This window comes from Echiichthys vipera (genome assembly GCF_963691815.1).
Source record: "Echiichthys vipera genome assembly, chromosome: 13".
NCBI classification, from domain to species: Eukaryota; Metazoa; Chordata; class Actinopteri; order Perciformes; family Trachinidae; genus Echiichthys; species Echiichthys vipera.
The window spans coordinates 19,333,731-19,351,693 of NC_139838.1; the positions used below are offsets into that span (position 1 = coordinate 19,333,731).

At 40.1% G+C, this 17,963-nt stretch overlaps 1 protein-coding gene across 1 annotated transcript in view; it reads right to left on the reverse strand.

Annotated features, from left to right (window-relative positions):
* The window catches only part of ptk2aa (protein tyrosine kinase 2aa), a 63,020-nt gene that overhangs the window by 36,004 nt on the left and 9,053 nt on the right, over positions 1 to 17,963 (reverse strand). The window contains exons 2-7 of the mRNA XM_083925801.1: positions 9,912 to 9,938; positions 4,273 to 4,517; positions 2,469 to 2,638; positions 1,241 to 1,328; positions 846 to 925; positions 178 to 240 (exon numbers count right to left, since the gene is read on the reverse strand). Of these exons, the coding sequence (XP_083781927.1) occupies positions 178 to 240; positions 846 to 925; positions 1,241 to 1,328; positions 2,469 to 2,638; positions 4,273 to 4,473 (602 nt within the window). The 5' untranslated portion in view covers positions 4,474 to 4,517; positions 9,912 to 9,938. The remainder of the gene's footprint in view (positions 1 to 177; positions 241 to 845; positions 926 to 1,240; positions 1,329 to 2,468; positions 2,639 to 4,272; positions 4,518 to 9,911; positions 9,939 to 17,963) is intronic.

Sequence of the window (17,963 nt, forward strand, 5' to 3'; positions counted from 1 at the left end):
CTACTGCAGATTTCTAGGAACTGCATAGGAACCCTGTACAAAAAACTGAGACACTGTGATGTTTTTCTTTTATAACTGCTTGGTTACAAACATATTTCCAGGTAGAGAAAGGATGCAATGTACCAGCAAGGTATTGAGCTGCTGCAGCAGCACTTTGCTCATGAAGGAAATACTTACTCCAATAGTTCATAGTTGGATTTCTTGTCCAGGGCGTTTCCTCTCATCTCTTTGAAGAACCTCCTGGAATTGAAACCAGCACAACCCACACACACATTAAAAAGGGACTACTTGTTAAATATGTACCTAAAAAACTATTGGGGTTTTAAATTTTAGAAAGACAGAGACAAATTCACCTACTTCCAAAAAGACTGAAGAGGTAAAAACATCAGCAACATTTGTGGAATAAACTTTACAACTGGAGGTTTTTATATTCTAAGAAGTAAATGTTCCTTTAAATAATGACACTAAATCACTGGATATTTTTAGTGTGTTGTTTTTATGATCATTCTAAATAATGTAAAGTATTGAGTATCCTGAAAAGCACCCTATAAATATGTTTAAAATGTATTGTTCTTAGTATTATTATATGTTGGCAAAAATAGGAGAAGATGAGAGGCACACAAAAGGGTCTAAACAAAAAAAATCTAATTTTGTAAGAACGACAATTTCAACTGTCAGGGTTAGTTTGTGATTATTTAAGTGACACATTTACAAATTGAAGATTTAAAAATAAAACAGCCATCACACATAATTATATATTAGTTTGTAGTGTAATGTAGCTTTGAGTTATTCATGCACACAGTCCTGAAAGAGAGCAACCGTTCAGTAGTGTGAGGGCATCCCACCTGATTTCTAGACAGCCAAGTTTGAGAGCTACATCTTGTTCCACCTGTTCCCCGATCTCTGTCATGTAGTCATTCTTCACCTTGGGGACACAAATACACATCACAAAGATATGTTTATTAAACAACACACACACACACACACACACACACACACACACACACACACACACACACACACACACACACACACACACACACACACACACACACACACACACACACACACACACACACACACACACACACACACACACAGCTGACCTAGATTATCTGAAGGCAAACACACACAGTCCTTCAAGCGCTGCCATATGTCTCAGTGCAGGCTAGCTGCTGGCAAAATATGAAATATGTTTGTGTGTCTGGGTCTGTGTGTGTACGTCTGTTGGTGTGTGTACCTGGTGGTAGAAGTAGTTGAGTGTAGGTTTGTCTTCTGTAAACTGCTGCACAAAGCCCTTTGGAAGATACCGGATCCGTAACTCATACCTACAACGGACAGGAAGAAAGAGAGAGTGGCCCATTTTTTTCAAGCTTAATTAGCAGAGAAAAGTAATGGTCGTCATGTTGTACAACTTCTACTGGAAAGAAATGTTGGGATACAGTGGTATGGTATTGTTTTCTTTGTAGTTAACATATCGAAATAGGTTTAAGAACGGAACAGAACTGAGAGGAAGGAGAGAGGGGGATAATGCGACAGACAGAGCTAGGAGGTGAGGGATAAAAATGATATGCAAGAATGCAAATAAGAGAAACTATTGCAAGACCAGTGGAGGAGAGACAGACAGAGTTGTTGACTTAGTCAGACAAAGCAGACATCTGGTTCCCTTTCTTTTTATATCCACAGTTCAAAAGGTCTCCAACTCACAATGGTATTAGCACCAAGACCACCACAGTAAAAGTAATATATACCAGTGCATTAACATCCAAACTGCTAAACCAACTCAACCAAACCGCAACACACGCACACACAAACACACACACACAAGACCTCCCATCACCATACAACAGACGGGTCAGACTATTTTTCATGACGTTGCTTGCAATACTTCTGTACACTTCTGCTGGTGTACAATAGGGCAGGCTGTTGAAGCTAGCTGTTTGAGGAGACAGTGACTTTGACTAAGTTTACGTGGCCAAATAAGTCAGAATTAATGTCTAGGAGTGGAACCTCAAAATGCCCAGCAAGCGGGAGGGAAAGGGTGGGACTGACCTCTCTTTTCAGAAAATGTTCATTGTTTATATCTTCATTCACATAACTACATGGCTAAATATTACAAGCAGCGGAAAAAGGGGGGACACTGCTCGACTAATAGGAAGTGGTGAAATTTATGACTTTGTAGACTGCTGTTGTTAGCCTGCTAGCCACACTAACGCCCAAAGATAATGCTCACTATTTTGTGCAAGTAAATTTCATAGGGGAAAATCTGGTTTGACAGCCACTTTACAACCACTCTGACTGCAAATCACGGAAAAAACAACTGCTCTCTGTCAGACACGTGCTTTAACTGCAGCCTGACGCAGTGACACTGAACAAGCCTACTGAGTTTGATATAACTCCAGTTATCTACTTTATAATGACACCTTATCCATTGCATCGTTAAATTAATGACACACACACTCTCGCACCTCCACTCCTCGTTTGGTCGTGCCTGGTCATATTTCTCTCTGACATGGGACACGCCCATATCGGGGTGAAGCCAGTGCACCTGGTCTCTGGATTGGCTGTTGCTGAGACGCAGGCCGAAACAAGACGTCCAGCGCACTTTGTGGATGTCCAGAATCTTCTGGATGATTCCCTGAAACAGAGTGAACCATTTAATTGCGATATACTTTTAAACCCACTTCCCCTGCGCTGTTACGCTCACTGATGTGAGACTTGACACTGATAATATTTAAGGATGAAGTATAAATTCTGCAGATATTACTCTTAGCACTGGTGTGTAAGGCTAAATTGGACTGAATAGTGGTACTGTCTTAATGCGGTGGCTCAACACATGTATATCAGTGGTGAGTGCTAAATAAAACAGAAATGCCCTGTGGACAAAAACAGTTGGCCAGTCTATAAAGAAGCCAGTCTGCCATACCTCAGTGTGTCTGGCATTTTGCACCAGGTCAATGAGTGTATGAGTCTATGTGTGTGTGTAGGTGTCTTAAAGTGATTTAACATGACGTCCCCACCCAAACAAGTTGACAGACATCATACGCACATGCATGATAATGCTCACAGAACCATGTGTGTTGCTAACGCTAGGGGGGTCTGACCTAGATACTGAAGGAGGAAGCTAGAAGAGGAGATTGTCGGTGACTTATCCTGTACGATCACTAAAGTTTGAGCAGTGCAAAGTAATTTCTGCGTCATGGGAGTGGATCTAAAAGCATACTGCTAAGTAAACAAACACATATACACACAGACAGAGCATGCCCTGGGGTCATATGTATTTGCTAGTAAAATATTCTCATTGTGCTGAGAGTCTTTTTTTCAGAGTGGACAGCTAGGACCTTGAATTGAGTTGAGGACAAGCAGCAAAAATCCACATTATAAACTACTGCTGGGGGTCAACTGCTTTATAAAAGGGCATCAAATATTACCACTGTGAACGTTATAATGTTCCGTTTTAGAGAGATCTTATCATAAATATCTGTGCCCAGCTGTTTTAGGAAATTCCTTAGCAATGCTAGAGGCTTGACTGTTAGAATACAACTACTGGGTTGATTGCCATGAAAGTTTGTAAAGACATTACAAGTACTTTGTCAACCAATGACAAGGTTGACATTTGTGATTTAGAGAAACTGTTTAAACCACCGCTAGATGTATTTCCACAGATGTTTCATCTAGTGCCATACTTAAATTGAATTTGTCCAATACTTTGGTTTGCGACAAAATACCTGCAAAACTAATGATATTCTCATCAGCTTCAGCCAACTTTGTGTTTACTGCCAATAAGAAAATATGCCCAGCATGCTAACATGCTAAACCAAGATGGTGAACATGATGAGCAATATACAGGTATTATACCTGCTAAATTCATCAAATTAGCATGCTGAAGTTGGCATTTAACACTAACAAGCACTAGGCTTAAGTACAGCCCCATAGAGCCTCTAGAAATGGCTGTAGACTCTAAGTCCTGTTTAAAAATTGAAGCTCTACATTTGTGACCCATTTTTTAAGATTTACGCTTTCAAGAGGAACAATAAGGCTTGAGGATGAGTGCCACAGACAGAGTAGGAAACTTGGAAAGCTCTGGGGGCAAACACATGTGTTGTTGGCTTTGGTCTTTTCATGGGATTTGTTGACAACAAAGTATAACACCAGCCTCATCCTGTTTAAGAGGTTTTGGATTGTAGTTCAATTTAAGTTGTCCCCTGTATTATTACAATAGATAGACATTAAGTACATGGTGGGACATAAAGGTTGTGTGTCTCTTCTCACCCTGACATCGGTCGCATCTCCGTATCTAATATTAGAGGACCAGCAGTTGTTTTCAGTGTTGGTCTCAAAGTGATGGAAGACTTTCAGAACCCTGTCCACCGAGCCGACCATTGTTCGGTCCGACCCCCCCGCACTCAGTCGTGACTTGGCGCCTCCCAGGAGGGCATGGTTCAGGTTGGGGTCCAGGTAGGCCGTCGCCATGGTTTTCCCTGCTGACACTGCTGCTGCTAAGTGTCTGTCATATTCTGGGCAGGAAAAGAGAGAAAATAAGACGATTCAATGAAGGGAGGAAGAACAAAGTGTTCGAATCAGAAGAGAGAAAACAAGATTTTTTTTAACTTAATCCTTCTTGAGAGTTTAGCCTGTAAACAAACATTCACTTCTGCCTCACATACACATACATAGGAGATGTAAGGAACATACTAACAATTATTTTCATTATCAATTCATTAAAAGTGCAAAAAATGCTCATCAGAATTTCTCAGAGGACAAGATGATTGAATTAGGGCTGTAACAAATGTCTGCATTACAGATGAAACGGCTGACTTTTATATCCTAATGCCCAAGGTTAAATCTTCGCATTGTTTGTTTTGTGCCAGCAATAACCAACAGTTCAAAACCTGCTCGTCTTACTTGCTTACTGGACATGACATTCTTTGGAAAGATGAAAAACACTGAACAATGAAATACCAGAGAGAGAAATAACGAGAGAGAGGTACAGTCAGGGTCAAGGCTCAATCATGAAAGCACCTGTGACGATGACACAAAGACGACAATGCACCTCAGGCTGACGCTTTTCCTGAATAAGAAGTCCTGACATTGACACACTTCCTGGAATTTCATGGTAACTTCATCTGGGAATGTCCGACAAGAACTACCTCCTGTGTGTATGAGTGTGCAAGATGTGTGGTTTTGTGTGTGTTTGTGTGTGTGTGTGTGTGTGTGTCTGTGTGTGTATACGTGTGTTTGTGTGTGTGTGTGTTGTTGTGTGTTGTTATCATGATACTGTGTAGAAAAATAAAGTGAGATCTGTGTCGCTCTGTCTTTTTCTGCTGCTCTCTCGCCCTGTGCTTATCCTCCTCTCTCCTCCATTAAAGGAAAATTGATATGTTCTTGCTTGTAATTACACCTGCGCGAAAGAGAGTGTGGATACACACAAACACACAACTCAAAGGAAAGACTGTAAAGTTGCAGAGAGATATACGGTATAACAGTAAGACAAATATGTACTTCAAATGTTACTCTGCCTATATCAAATGGTTAAGATTTTTATATTATATAATCACTCTAATGGCTTTCTGCACATTAACCTCTCTTTCTCTCTCTCTCTCTCTCTCTCTCTCTCTCTCTCTCTCTCTCTCTCTCTCTCTCTCTCTCTCTCTCTCGATGTAGAGCAACGGTAGCTTTGGCTGTACACCAAGTCAATTCCCATGGAGTCAGATGTCACACTGTGAAGGTTCTTCATGCTTCTTTTGTGTGTGTGTGTGTGTGTGTGTGTGTGTGTGTGTGTGTGTGTGTGTGTGTGTGTGTGTGTGTGTGTGTGTGTGTGTGTGTGTGTGTCTCAAGAAGTATTCATTCATACCTCTGTCCCAACACATGGGAAAGGGGCTACAGCCGTGCATCACCATGGAAACACATGTCTGTCCCTCTCTGTGTCTGTCTGCACGGAGGACAGATAGACAGCTAGTGGTCTCACAGCCACGCATAACACACACGGAACTTCAGAAGCTACATAAATAAACGTGCACACACACACACACAAAGGTCCTGCAAGGACAACTGCAGAACACGCTCATATAACCCAAACACTAAGACACACACACACACTCTGTCTCCAAGGCAGAAATCTTTGTCTTCAACTTCTGTCAACAGCTTCGTTAGCCAACAGTTAATTCCAGAGTGATAATCCACAAAAAGGCCAATTTTCTGGTCCGTTGATTTTGTATGGAGTGTGAAGATGCTACACAAGAGCACATCAACAGGGAAAATGTAAAAGAACGTCTTCTGTTTGTCTTCTTAATCCTTTCCTGTTATCCAAAGTTTGTTGCACAAGTCAAGAAAGATCCCCAGAGGTGTAAAGTTAGTTTCATCCACACACTTCCCTGCTCTTCTTTTTCAGTCCACTTCTACTCCTCAGCGGCCCCTCTTTGATGACAACACACTGTATGTTTTTTGCCCAATTTCTGCCCCATGCCTGCACTCCATAGTTACGCAGTTGCCGTGGAAGAGTCTAGCGACCGTCGCTCAGGAGAGGATTTGGTTTATTTCCCTCAGTGGTGTCCCTGTGATTGTGAAAAGACTGCCCCTGCAGCAAAAGTTCACAGCCGAATCCAACTTGTACAGTGTTAATCGAATGGACATCCAGTTAGTTAGTGGTCACGGATAAGGAGAGAGAAAAACCCTTTGCTCAGTGATAATCAGGCAGAAAGTTACCTTCTTCTTTTGGAAAAAGAAAGTGAGAGAAAAGAGTGAGCAAAGCGGGACAAAGAGAGAGGGACACAGAGAGAGAGAGAGAGAGAGAGAGACAGAGAGAGAGACAGAGAGAGAGAGAGAGAGAAATGTAGCGATTGTTTCAGGATGAATGAGAGGAAAAGGGACAGAGCAGCACAACTGAAAGAAAGTTGAGTGGGGAATGAGAGAGTTCGAGAAACAGAGAGGGCTGCTGCAGAAGCAGGAGGAGCTAGAAACTATTAATATGCTAATCCTGCTAGCCTCTTGTGTTCAATGAAAAAAAACCTCCCACTTCTGTTTATGAAGCTGACCTCAGAAAAGTCCTTATGTTGTACCAATATTGCTATCATCGCAAATGCAACGCAAAAGGAAGAAAAGACAAAAGAAGAGAAAATACCTTTATTAAATCGAAGTTACTACCACATACATCTACAGTATTTAAGGAGGACAGTCATCAAAACCACCACCCTCTCCCACTCCTCCTGAAGCCCATTTAAAGTTGAATATCTTCATACTGTCCACTATTTCATAACAGGCATATTTAACTCTAAAGCAAACTATTCCCTGAACTCTACTCTTTCTGGCTGTCCAAAATGGCTAACACAGATCCCACATCCTTCTTTTCAAATAAATATTGTGGATGGAAAATAAATAAATAAAAAGTTAAAAACTAAAAACTAAAAAGAATAGAAAAAGGGGGCATTTTTGCCAACACAGCCGTTGCCCTGGCTGTGCCCAGCATTTAAACTAGCAGCTGTTTAGCAACATGCAAAGCAATCTACTTCCAAACCACACAGCCTCGATCAATCACACTTCATACTGCACATTCAGTCATTCAGCCTGTACTTTAAGGGTCGTACTCTCTCTAGCTCTCAGAGTGAACAAGGTGCTGTCCTGAAGGCATATCTCCAAGGCAACATGCCTACAATATCCTGCAAGCGAGTGGCAACTATTGCCGTGAGTGTTACTGCTGACCAGATGCCAGCCTCCATTCATCAAATGGACATTTATATGGCCCGACACATCGACTGAAGAACTGAACAGACCTTAACCAGTTACTGAACACACAAATACACTGCAAAGTCACAGACACTTGAAATCTTAATGGTACCCTGTGTGTGTGTGTGTGTGTGTGTGTGTGTGTGTGTGTGTGTGTGTGTGTGTGTGTGTGTGTGTGTGTGTGTGTGTGTGTGTGTGTGTGTGTGTGTGTGTGTGTGTGTGTGTGTGTGTGTGTGTGTGTGTGTGTGTGTCCTACAATTTGTGCTCCATCTCAGGCATTGGCCATTGTTATGAAGATCTGGTGGGAGCAAGGGGTTTTAGTAGGGGGCGTGTGTGTGTGTGTGTGTGTGTGTGTGTGTGTGTGTGTGTGTGTGTGTGTGTGTGTGTGTGTGTGTGTGTGTGTGTGTGTGTGTGTGTGTGTGTGTGTGTGTGTGTGTGTGTGTGTGTGTGTGTGTGTGTGTGTATTATTGAAAGCCTTTTGTCAGAGGGCCGGATGTTGCCATGAATGGGAAGCGCTCTTTTGGGACTGTCTCTCTCTCTATCTCCCTTGGTCTCTCTCTCTACACATAATTAATTGTTTTAGGAGTGGGGAGAAACACCCACTGTTTACTAAATTCATATAAAAATTTAAAGATTAATGTAAACCTCGGATCTGTAAAAGATACTTTGATATTATTGAGTAATCAATGTGTCACATCCATGCCCTCACGTTAAAATTCAAATGGCTATTTGAATTACAAAAGTGTTTTACACTCTACTACTCTATTAGTCTTTTGCTGCTAACCCTGTCAGGACTAAATGTAACAATACAACCTATGTGGGGGTTTTCAGACCTGCATGTCAAAGGTCATTTAGAGCCACAGCCCCTTTAATTACTGACAATCTCGACTTTACAGCCCCCCTATTGATTTGTAATACTGTAATGAGGTTGTAATTCAGTTCCATTGTTCTTAAAACACACACTTTTGAAATGAACTACTGTGCCAAATAAAAGTCTTGCTTTCTTCCTGTGTATGTACATTGTTTACTGTTTATTAATAGTGTGCCATATGTTGTAGTACTTGTGTCATTTTATTTGATTTAATAAACAGTTTGCAGTGACACGTTTGTATTATAGTAATGTGGATATGACTTATATGTCATGGCAGTTAATACAGCAGAATAGTAGAAACAAGCACAGCTAAGGTGATGGATTATAATAGTAGCAGGAAGCGTCAGTACACATGCTTCCCTGCTCATTGTATTTCAGTAATACAAAAAAGAAAAAAGTATATCCTCAGGTTGTGTGGCGTTAAACTTGGGCTTTCAACTATCTTCAAAGAGCATATTTTGTTTCTGGTATCTACAGTGTGTGAAGATTACAATTAGTCACACACTCCAACTAGAGCGATGTTCACACTCTCTTTCACCCATGTCTGCTCTTATAAACCCAGCACACAGATAGATAGTCCCACTAGGTCTTTTTCTCAATGGTATAATCATATTACACAACTACAAATATTACTTACTTAAATATGTGTAATTAGTGTATCTTCGCACAAACAATAAAACAACACACCTATTATCATCATCACACATGCATTTTATAGTTTTTTTTTCATTCCTTTCAATCTTGACAGATGTTGCCACTATTCTGAATACAGTAAATGTAATTGGACTACAGAAGGCCTTAGCCCAGATAATGTCAAGACTTTTAGACTATTGGAAAAGCAAACCATCCTTATTGTGTTCACATGAAGAGCATAATTCTTTCCTATAGTGGGCAATCATCATGGCACTTGGTCTTAAAGTTGCACTGTAATCCCTTCCAGTAAATAAATAGTACTAAAATGAAACTGTTCCTCATGTTGGCCAAAACAACCATGACTCAAGGTCAATTTACAACTGCATCTGACGATCTTCATCTTTCAACTCCATGTCATCTGAGTCAACTTTAATTTGCTGGTAAAGACAGAAGTCACTCCAGAAAGTTAGTAAATGGTTGATGTGTTAAGATTGGGTTATCATCTATTTATTCCCAAGGTCATTCAATTGAGTTTCACACTAATATTCCTTATCTTTTCCCTATTAGGAATCCTTTGTGCTGACCTGACCACACTTGAGCTGCTACAGTCTCTGAGTGAGTGAATGGAGCAGCTGGATGATCATCAGTAGCAGGTGTTTACATAACACAAGGTTCAGCAACTCACCTGTGTAGTAGGCAATCCTGGAAATATCTGCAAGACAAACAGAAATAACAGAGTAAGCTGGTTTGTTTCATTAAAAGCCACTGAATCAAAACAGCCGGTCTGACAAGTGAGTGAAGTCTCACGGCAAGTGTTCTGCAAGGGCTGCAACTTACAATTACCTATATTATTGATTAATTTATTCATTGTCTATAAAATGTCATGAAATGGTGAAAAATGTCCATCAGCGTTTCAAAAGCCCAAGGTGACATCCTCAAATGTCTTGTTCTGTTTCTCCACAACTCAAAGATATTCAGTTTACCAGCATACTAAGTAAGGAATAGTTGACTGCTAATCATTTTTTTTAATCAATATCCCATTGTTACATGATTTACCTCAACTTACCTACACATATGCTGAAGCTAAATTGGTTAAACTAACTAGTTAACCTGGGAATGTTCATGGATTCAGGCTCAGCAGCTGTGCAATGAGGATAGTGACTGGGTGTCTGATCAGTCTACCTTCTTGATGGATAAACTATACAATTACATGTAGATACAGAGTTTAGATGATTTCGGTTTTAACGCTGGAACTTGATTCTCTGGCTTCTCAGCGAATGTGCATGGGCCTTTTCAGGGATGCTCACATGGTTGTTGAATGGCTGCAAATTTTTGGTATGTTTGTGTGTTCTTTCCGTTTCAGTTTGCTTAAAAGTTCTCTACTTGTATTATACTGAAAAAAAGTAGGCTGGAGTTGCTTCACATTGCTCTAACCCATATACGTGAAATGACGTTTTGTCACAGCCAAATGCACCAACGTGCATGTGCGGCCTAAACAGAGAAGCTGAGATTACAACACACACACACACACGCATCCACACAGAGGGAGAGTGACTTCATCCTCTGTTCAGGACACAATTACTCTATTATATCTTTACATAGAAAAATAATTGGTTGCTGCTGTTTTCTCTTAATTTTGGGAGGTGAGTGACTCCGCTTCTCTGCAACCTACAGTAACACCCATAAAAAAACGTATCTGCAGAGATCCCCAAGAGACACTGACGTGTATCTTCAGCCTTAGAGGGAGTAGGATAGTCACTCTTACTCACTTAATTATTCAGGAGGAAAATGAAGATCTGGCAGGATTCAGTATATGATCAGTAGGATCTCTACAGACACAGTTGACTGATGGCAAAATTACCAGACAACACTTCTGAAGTGACTCTGCATCCATACACTTACACAAACCATTAAGCATAATTATGTTGCACTGTATTTTATGAATGAATTACTATGTGTACTATATGGGAATACAAAGTAGTTACCGTCCTACTCTGAATACTGAGTGGCTAGGTACACTACACTACATCGACCCTGCAGCTCCCAAACTCCCACAGGAAGCCCAGGAGAAGCTTTTTGAAAACTTGACACCCAGACCTATCACCGCTTATCATAGTTAGAGCAGTGATAGGGATGTGTGCAGGGGGCTTTAGACACCCTGATATACACACAAATATTAGGCAAGCCCACACACACACACATGCACTCACACATGGTGAATGACAACAGGGATGACAGCAAAAATGATGTAATGGTAAGGAAATACACACCAAAAGGAAATACCAAAAAGGTGACGCATGGTATTATTGACAAACCCCTTGTAATAGGAAACCAGGATCCAACACATAGTGTGTGTGTGTGTGTGTGTGTGTGTGTGTGTGTGTGTGTGTGTGTGTGTGTGTGTGTGTGTGTGTGTGTGTGTGTGTGTGTGTGTGTGTGTGTGTGTGTGTGTGTGTGTAAACTGTGTCAGTTTACTTTGACTGGGTCTGCAGTGAAGTCAGAATGCAAGTACAGCTGGTCAGTTGCACCACAAAACATTCAGGCATCTGGGTGTTAATACTCCCATTAGCTATGAAAAATTACACTAAACCATATCCTAAATGGATAAAATGAAACATGATAAGCAGATCTGGAGCTGCTTAAGTCTCAAAGTGTCTATGATGACATCTACAGTAGATAGATCTGAACCCTCCACACACCATCTGCTCCATGAATGCTCAAACCGACTTCTGCAGCCAAACTGGCATACAGCCTTGACTAAAAACCATAAGACATTGTCTGAAAAACAATATTAGACTGGCTGCACCTGTAGAGTTTTTGAATGATTGCCTTCTATATAAACAATTAGTTAGTTGTAACACTTTTGAAAGACGTGCATCGTCCATCCTGGGCGCTATATCTGCAACTTTCTTGTTATTCATGTGGTAAAGTTTATTTGAATCATTAGCAACAACACTGTGTCTTCTTTCCTAAGAATATCACGCAGGAGTGCTAGCATGGTGCTAATTACATACCCGTCTGGTTAACAGCCTTCACTGCACATACATCAAAGAGGGCCATGGGTCTTTATCTCTCTCACACAAACACACACACAAGTGCTCACACTTGGCCTGTAGACTGGCAGGCAGCCCAAAACACCTGCTCCTCAAGCTGTCCTCAGGAACAAGATACACCGGAGAGGAGCAAAGACTCATTTCTTCGATCTGTGCAGATACTGCTCTCTATCCCACAAATTAGGGATAGACAGCAGGGATGAAGAATGCCTTTTCTGTAACTCAAACTGTTTTCTTGCTGTGGCTTTTGTGACCTACTGTAAACCAGCTATTCTGGAGGAGTAGAAGCAAAATATATAGAAGAGTTCAGGCAACACAAAAAGTCAGTCTTATGCCAAAACATAAACAGTTGCCCTGAGAAATTATGGCTCTGTTAGCTGGAAAAGAAAGAGAAAGAATTGCTAAACAAATTCAGATTAATGTCATCTGTTTAATACTTGCTGGCAGTTAAGTGACGTCAAGTATGTGCATACTCAGCAACAAAAAACAAACTGTCGATTACCATCACGCACACCTTTACACACAGTCTATCTTCCAACAGACTGTTGAAAGTCCCCATGTCTGGAAGCTTTGTATAATTGCACGTAAATCACAGGTTTTGGGGTAACGGTAATTAGACAGAACAATCGAGAGTGAGTCTGCTATGCAATGATGTCTTAACTACTGGTCTTAGATCAGTAGTTAAATAAATTTCAGTTTGAAGGGAGGTCAGAGTGTAACATTTCCCTTCCCTGTAGTCACAAATTAAAGACAAACCCCTTTTAAAATAAGAGATTAAAAAGCAAAGATATTTTTTTGTTATGCATTTGACATTAATATTTAAAAACAGAAGAAAAGGTTGCGCCCGTGAAGAATAAATTTCCATCATCAAAATGAAATGATTGTCATCAGAAGCAAATGTTGTGTTTTAACAACCACATGTTTTTGATTTATTTTAGTGAAAGCTTCAATTACATCTGTGTATTTGTGTCCAAAATTCCTGTTTTTTGCATGTCCAGACATTACACCATGTTGAATTTGTGCTGCTCTGGATTTACATGCAAAAGTAAATATAATGAAGCAGCTGATGAAAAAAAGCTGCCATGTTTGGTAGATGGAAGTAAAAGTTAAAAGAGATCTAACAAAACTCAGCGCAACAGTGAAAGATCAAGCTGGCTGAGGGCAAATAGAGCCAGATGTTCTTTTTCCCATAAAAAAAGGAAACACTTCTGCAAGAATCAAATGAATTAACCTGATGAGAGCAGTCAGCTGTTCAGCCTCATTGCTCTGTGTCTAATGGTTAAAGCTGAGCTGGCACACGCCTGTGTGTGTGTGTGTGTGTGTGTGTGTGTGTGTGTGTGTGTGTGCGTGTGTGCGTGTGTGCGTGTGTGCGTGTGTGCATGTGTGCGTGTGTGCGTGTGTGTGTGTGTGTGTGCTTGTGTCTCTGGACAATGGGGGCGTTACTGGAGCGTGCAGACTTACGACGTAACAACATAACCCCTCAGGCACCAATCACACCTGCCAGTCACACTAATATACAAATGCATAGAATCACACACACACACACACACAAACACACACACACACACACACACACTCATTTTGTCCTTAAAAATAAGGACCGGTTTTGAGCACAGTTTTGACTTTGAAAGAGAAGTGTATCGTGCTTAATAATTGTATATTATGGAGGAGAATTCAGTGTTTTTATGACTCAATTTAGAGTTAAAAACAAAAAAAAACACTGCCGTTGTGAGTTGTATAGGCAATGAGTTCAAACCGAAGCACATGTGAAATTTCTCATTATTCACATTCAGATAAACATCGAGCAATTTTTTTATTCTAAACCTGTCACACAGACACCAGATAAAATACATTGCACGCGCACACACACACAGACACACAGACACACATACACACACACACACACACACACACACACACACACAGATGATGCTCACTCCAGATAAATCGTAAATGCATGCAACATAATAAGGTCACGTCAACGCATGACTGCTCATACACATTTATCTGCAAAAGCGCAAGCACAGTGACACACACATTCACTCAAGTGTGTATAGTGCAGGTGCAGTGATAAAGCTAACTGGCTTACTGGAGCGGCAGGCATGTTAATGTATCACATTCAGACCAGATACACTGTGTATAATTCATTTTAACAGATTTAGGATGGATAAACCAATGAGATAGCACACACTCTACATCTATTTATTTTTTTTAAATAATACCAGTTTCTGTTTTTAAATTAATCAAAATGCATCTGACATTCATGACCAATTAAATTCAGCCCATGTTGTGAGTTTCAGCATGTAGACGACGTGCACTGAAAACATGTTTTTTGAATGATAAAATCAAACACAACATTAGATATTAAATTCAAATTTAATTAATTTATTCTGTATGAGAGCAAACACTAGGGAACTGGTTTACAAGGCTAAAAAATAAAAGGACAATAAAAGGTTATCTTACTGGGTTAAGCTCTATACTCTGTTAAATTAGAGTAGTACCATTACTAATATGTATAATTAACTATGCTCAAATGATTCAAATACATAATAATCTAATTCGTCATATGGTCAAGTGCATTTCTTTTATTTTAGATTTTTCTGTGGAGTATTTACTATTATGTTTTATCAAACCAAGGGTCTTATAGGGAATGTTGTGTATATCTTATAAAGCTTGTAAGCCCTATATTTTTTTATTTTGGGATATATTAATAACACACACTTAACTGAAGCTTACTTTTTATAAGAGCACTTTTGTCTCTTTTACCTCTTTATAGCCTTCTACTCGATCCATCATCACATCTGAAAAAGTGTCCGCTTAAATGCTTTAATGTATCAGCAGGTAAAGGTGCAGCACCGTGTGTGTGTGTGTGTGTGTGTGTGTGTGTGTGTGTGTGTGTGTGTGTGTGTGTGTGTGTGTGTGTAACTTTGCTTCTAGTTTAATGAATTTCTATCAATTATGAACAAAGAGCAACATATTGCAGTATAGATGATTTAACCTAGAAACAAAATGGCCCAGGGGGATTGTTACTTTCTGCCTACATTTACAACATACAAACACACAGATGTACTCGGAACAACACACTTAAATACACGCCAACACCTACGCACTGATCCACAAGGACATCCCTCTACATAAAGCTGCACACATATCATCTCACACATACTGCTTCCCTCCCACACACATGTGCATGAACACACAAAAACACATCTGCAGCGCTAACTGCACTGCACACTTCAAGTTGAAGCCTCCTACATGCAGTCAACCAAACTCTTCCTCCTCCTCATCATCCACATTGACATAATCACCATTATAACTGCTGCAGAACTACATTACACCTCTTCCTCCAACTACTCTTATCATCATCCTCATAAATACCATAAAACTGCACTTTTTAATTAATACTTTTCAAATGATGGTAAGAACGTTTCTGACACATAAAGTTTTTTCAGGTTCATACAAATGTATTGCCCACACACAAACAATGACTTTACGTTTAGAGGCTACAGAGTCAAAACTAATGCCCACTCATACATTTTCAAACACAAACATACTGAACATTATTTTACACATGCATAAGCACACATGCAATCACCATGTTTAAATTCTTACCATGGTATAGTCCTTCCATTTAAAGTCCAGAGGAAAAGAGAAGAGATGAGAAATTGTGAAAAGCCAAAATCCCAGGCTTCTGTGGTCTTTGGGCTAGTGTTAAGATGTGCGGCTAACTCAGTAATGATGGCTAATGTCGGCTTAAGCTTACAACCCAGCACCTCCTCCTCCTCCCTCTACTACTACTACAACAACTACTGCGAGTACACTGACAGATACACAGCAGCATGAGTAGGAGTAGAGTAGGGCAGGGAAGTGGGAAGGAGGGAGAGAGTGTGGGGCAGTAGGCAGCCTATGACCGTGAAAGGGGGAGGGAGACGAAAGAGAGAAGAGGAGGAAGGAGGAGGGGGTGTCTTTGTCTCCCCAGAGAGGGATGGAGGGGGAGAGAGGGAGCCAGATGTACAGGACTCAGAGGGAAAGCAAGTGAGAAGGGAGACACAGGAGAAGAGATGGATTAAAGAAAGAAAGAAATGATGCAACAACTTCATGAAAAAAGTAGGAAACAGGGAGGAAAATAGGCATAAAAACAGGAACAATATGAGGGAAAAAGAAGAGTGATGAGGTAATATAGGGGGAAAAGACAGAGCTGAGAATGGTAAGAGAGAGAGAGAAGAGTGTGCGCTGTGTTGCCTTTGGCTATTCTGCCACTCTGGCACAAATGCACCCCTGTGGAGCTACTCAATTAGTCATAATGCAATATTCTCAACTTAACATTGTCTTACAGAAATCATCAATCTTCAGAACACAAAACCACAGCGTATAACAGTCAATTGTTCCACTGACTTTGTTTGGTAAAGGCTGCACATATAATCCACTTATACTGTAATCAAATCACATGCAATGATATAGAGGGAAATAACCTAACCTAAACTAATTTTACTAATATTCTGAGCAAGAGTAGTTTACTTTCCCTATACCTTTAAATCATGACTGATTACTTCATAAAATAAAGAACACATGAGTCGAAAAACACTCAAAATAAGTAATAGGAATATGTGCATTATATATATGTGCATATTTTCATCGCAAAAAGGGGCAAATGCAAGTATAAATTTCATTTGTTCTAATGCAATTTCATTTCATTTTGTGCAGGATATGCAGCAAAACTAATTATGTATCCCCAATTGTCAGGACTAATAATACTGATCACAGTATGTAGTGAAATACTCATAACAATTGTTTTAGCCAAAGTCAGTAATCTCTGGTGTTTTCTCAAATGTTTAACTTGTTCACAGGCTCGTAAAATATATTCTTCATATTCAGATGGAAGCCATGTTTGTTGACAAAATAAAACAAAATCTCATGTGTATAAGAGGAGTTATTTGATATGCCAGCAGTTTTGTCTAGAATCACAGAAGAAGGCAGCAATTGAGATCATATGCATCCTTGTCCAAAAGACAGAAATCTGTTGTTGTTGTGGCTGGAACTTTCTTTTCTATAGCCGGTTTCCACTATTTGTGCCTGCAGATGGACAACAAAATGTGCTCAAAGTGCCCAAAAATCCCTTGGCTGTCAATGATTCTTGATATTATAACCAGTATTTTATTGATATCATGAATGAGCCATGACAGAAATCAAGTCATCTCTATCATACACACAAGAAAGTAAGCAAAAAGGCAGACAGACAAGATGAGAGTTGACCAGGAGTAAAGCAGATTAATGGGCCACTGGATTAGTAGGACAAGATGACACACACACACACACACACAAACACACACACACACACACACACACACACACACACACACACACACACACACACACACACACACACACACACACACACACACACACACACACACACACACACACACACACACACACACACACACACACACACACACACACACACACACACACACACACACACACACTCAGTCTAAACTCTGTCCCTCATGATGAGTTGGTGTGTTATCACCGCCCTCTAGTGGTAATGCACTTTCAAGTGATGTAAGTAAGCTTTATTTATATGGCACTTTTTACAGCACATCATTGTTACAAAGTGCTTCAAACACAGATATAAAAATAGAACCAATAAAGTTAAAAAAGAAAAGTTAAATTACTATAAACAA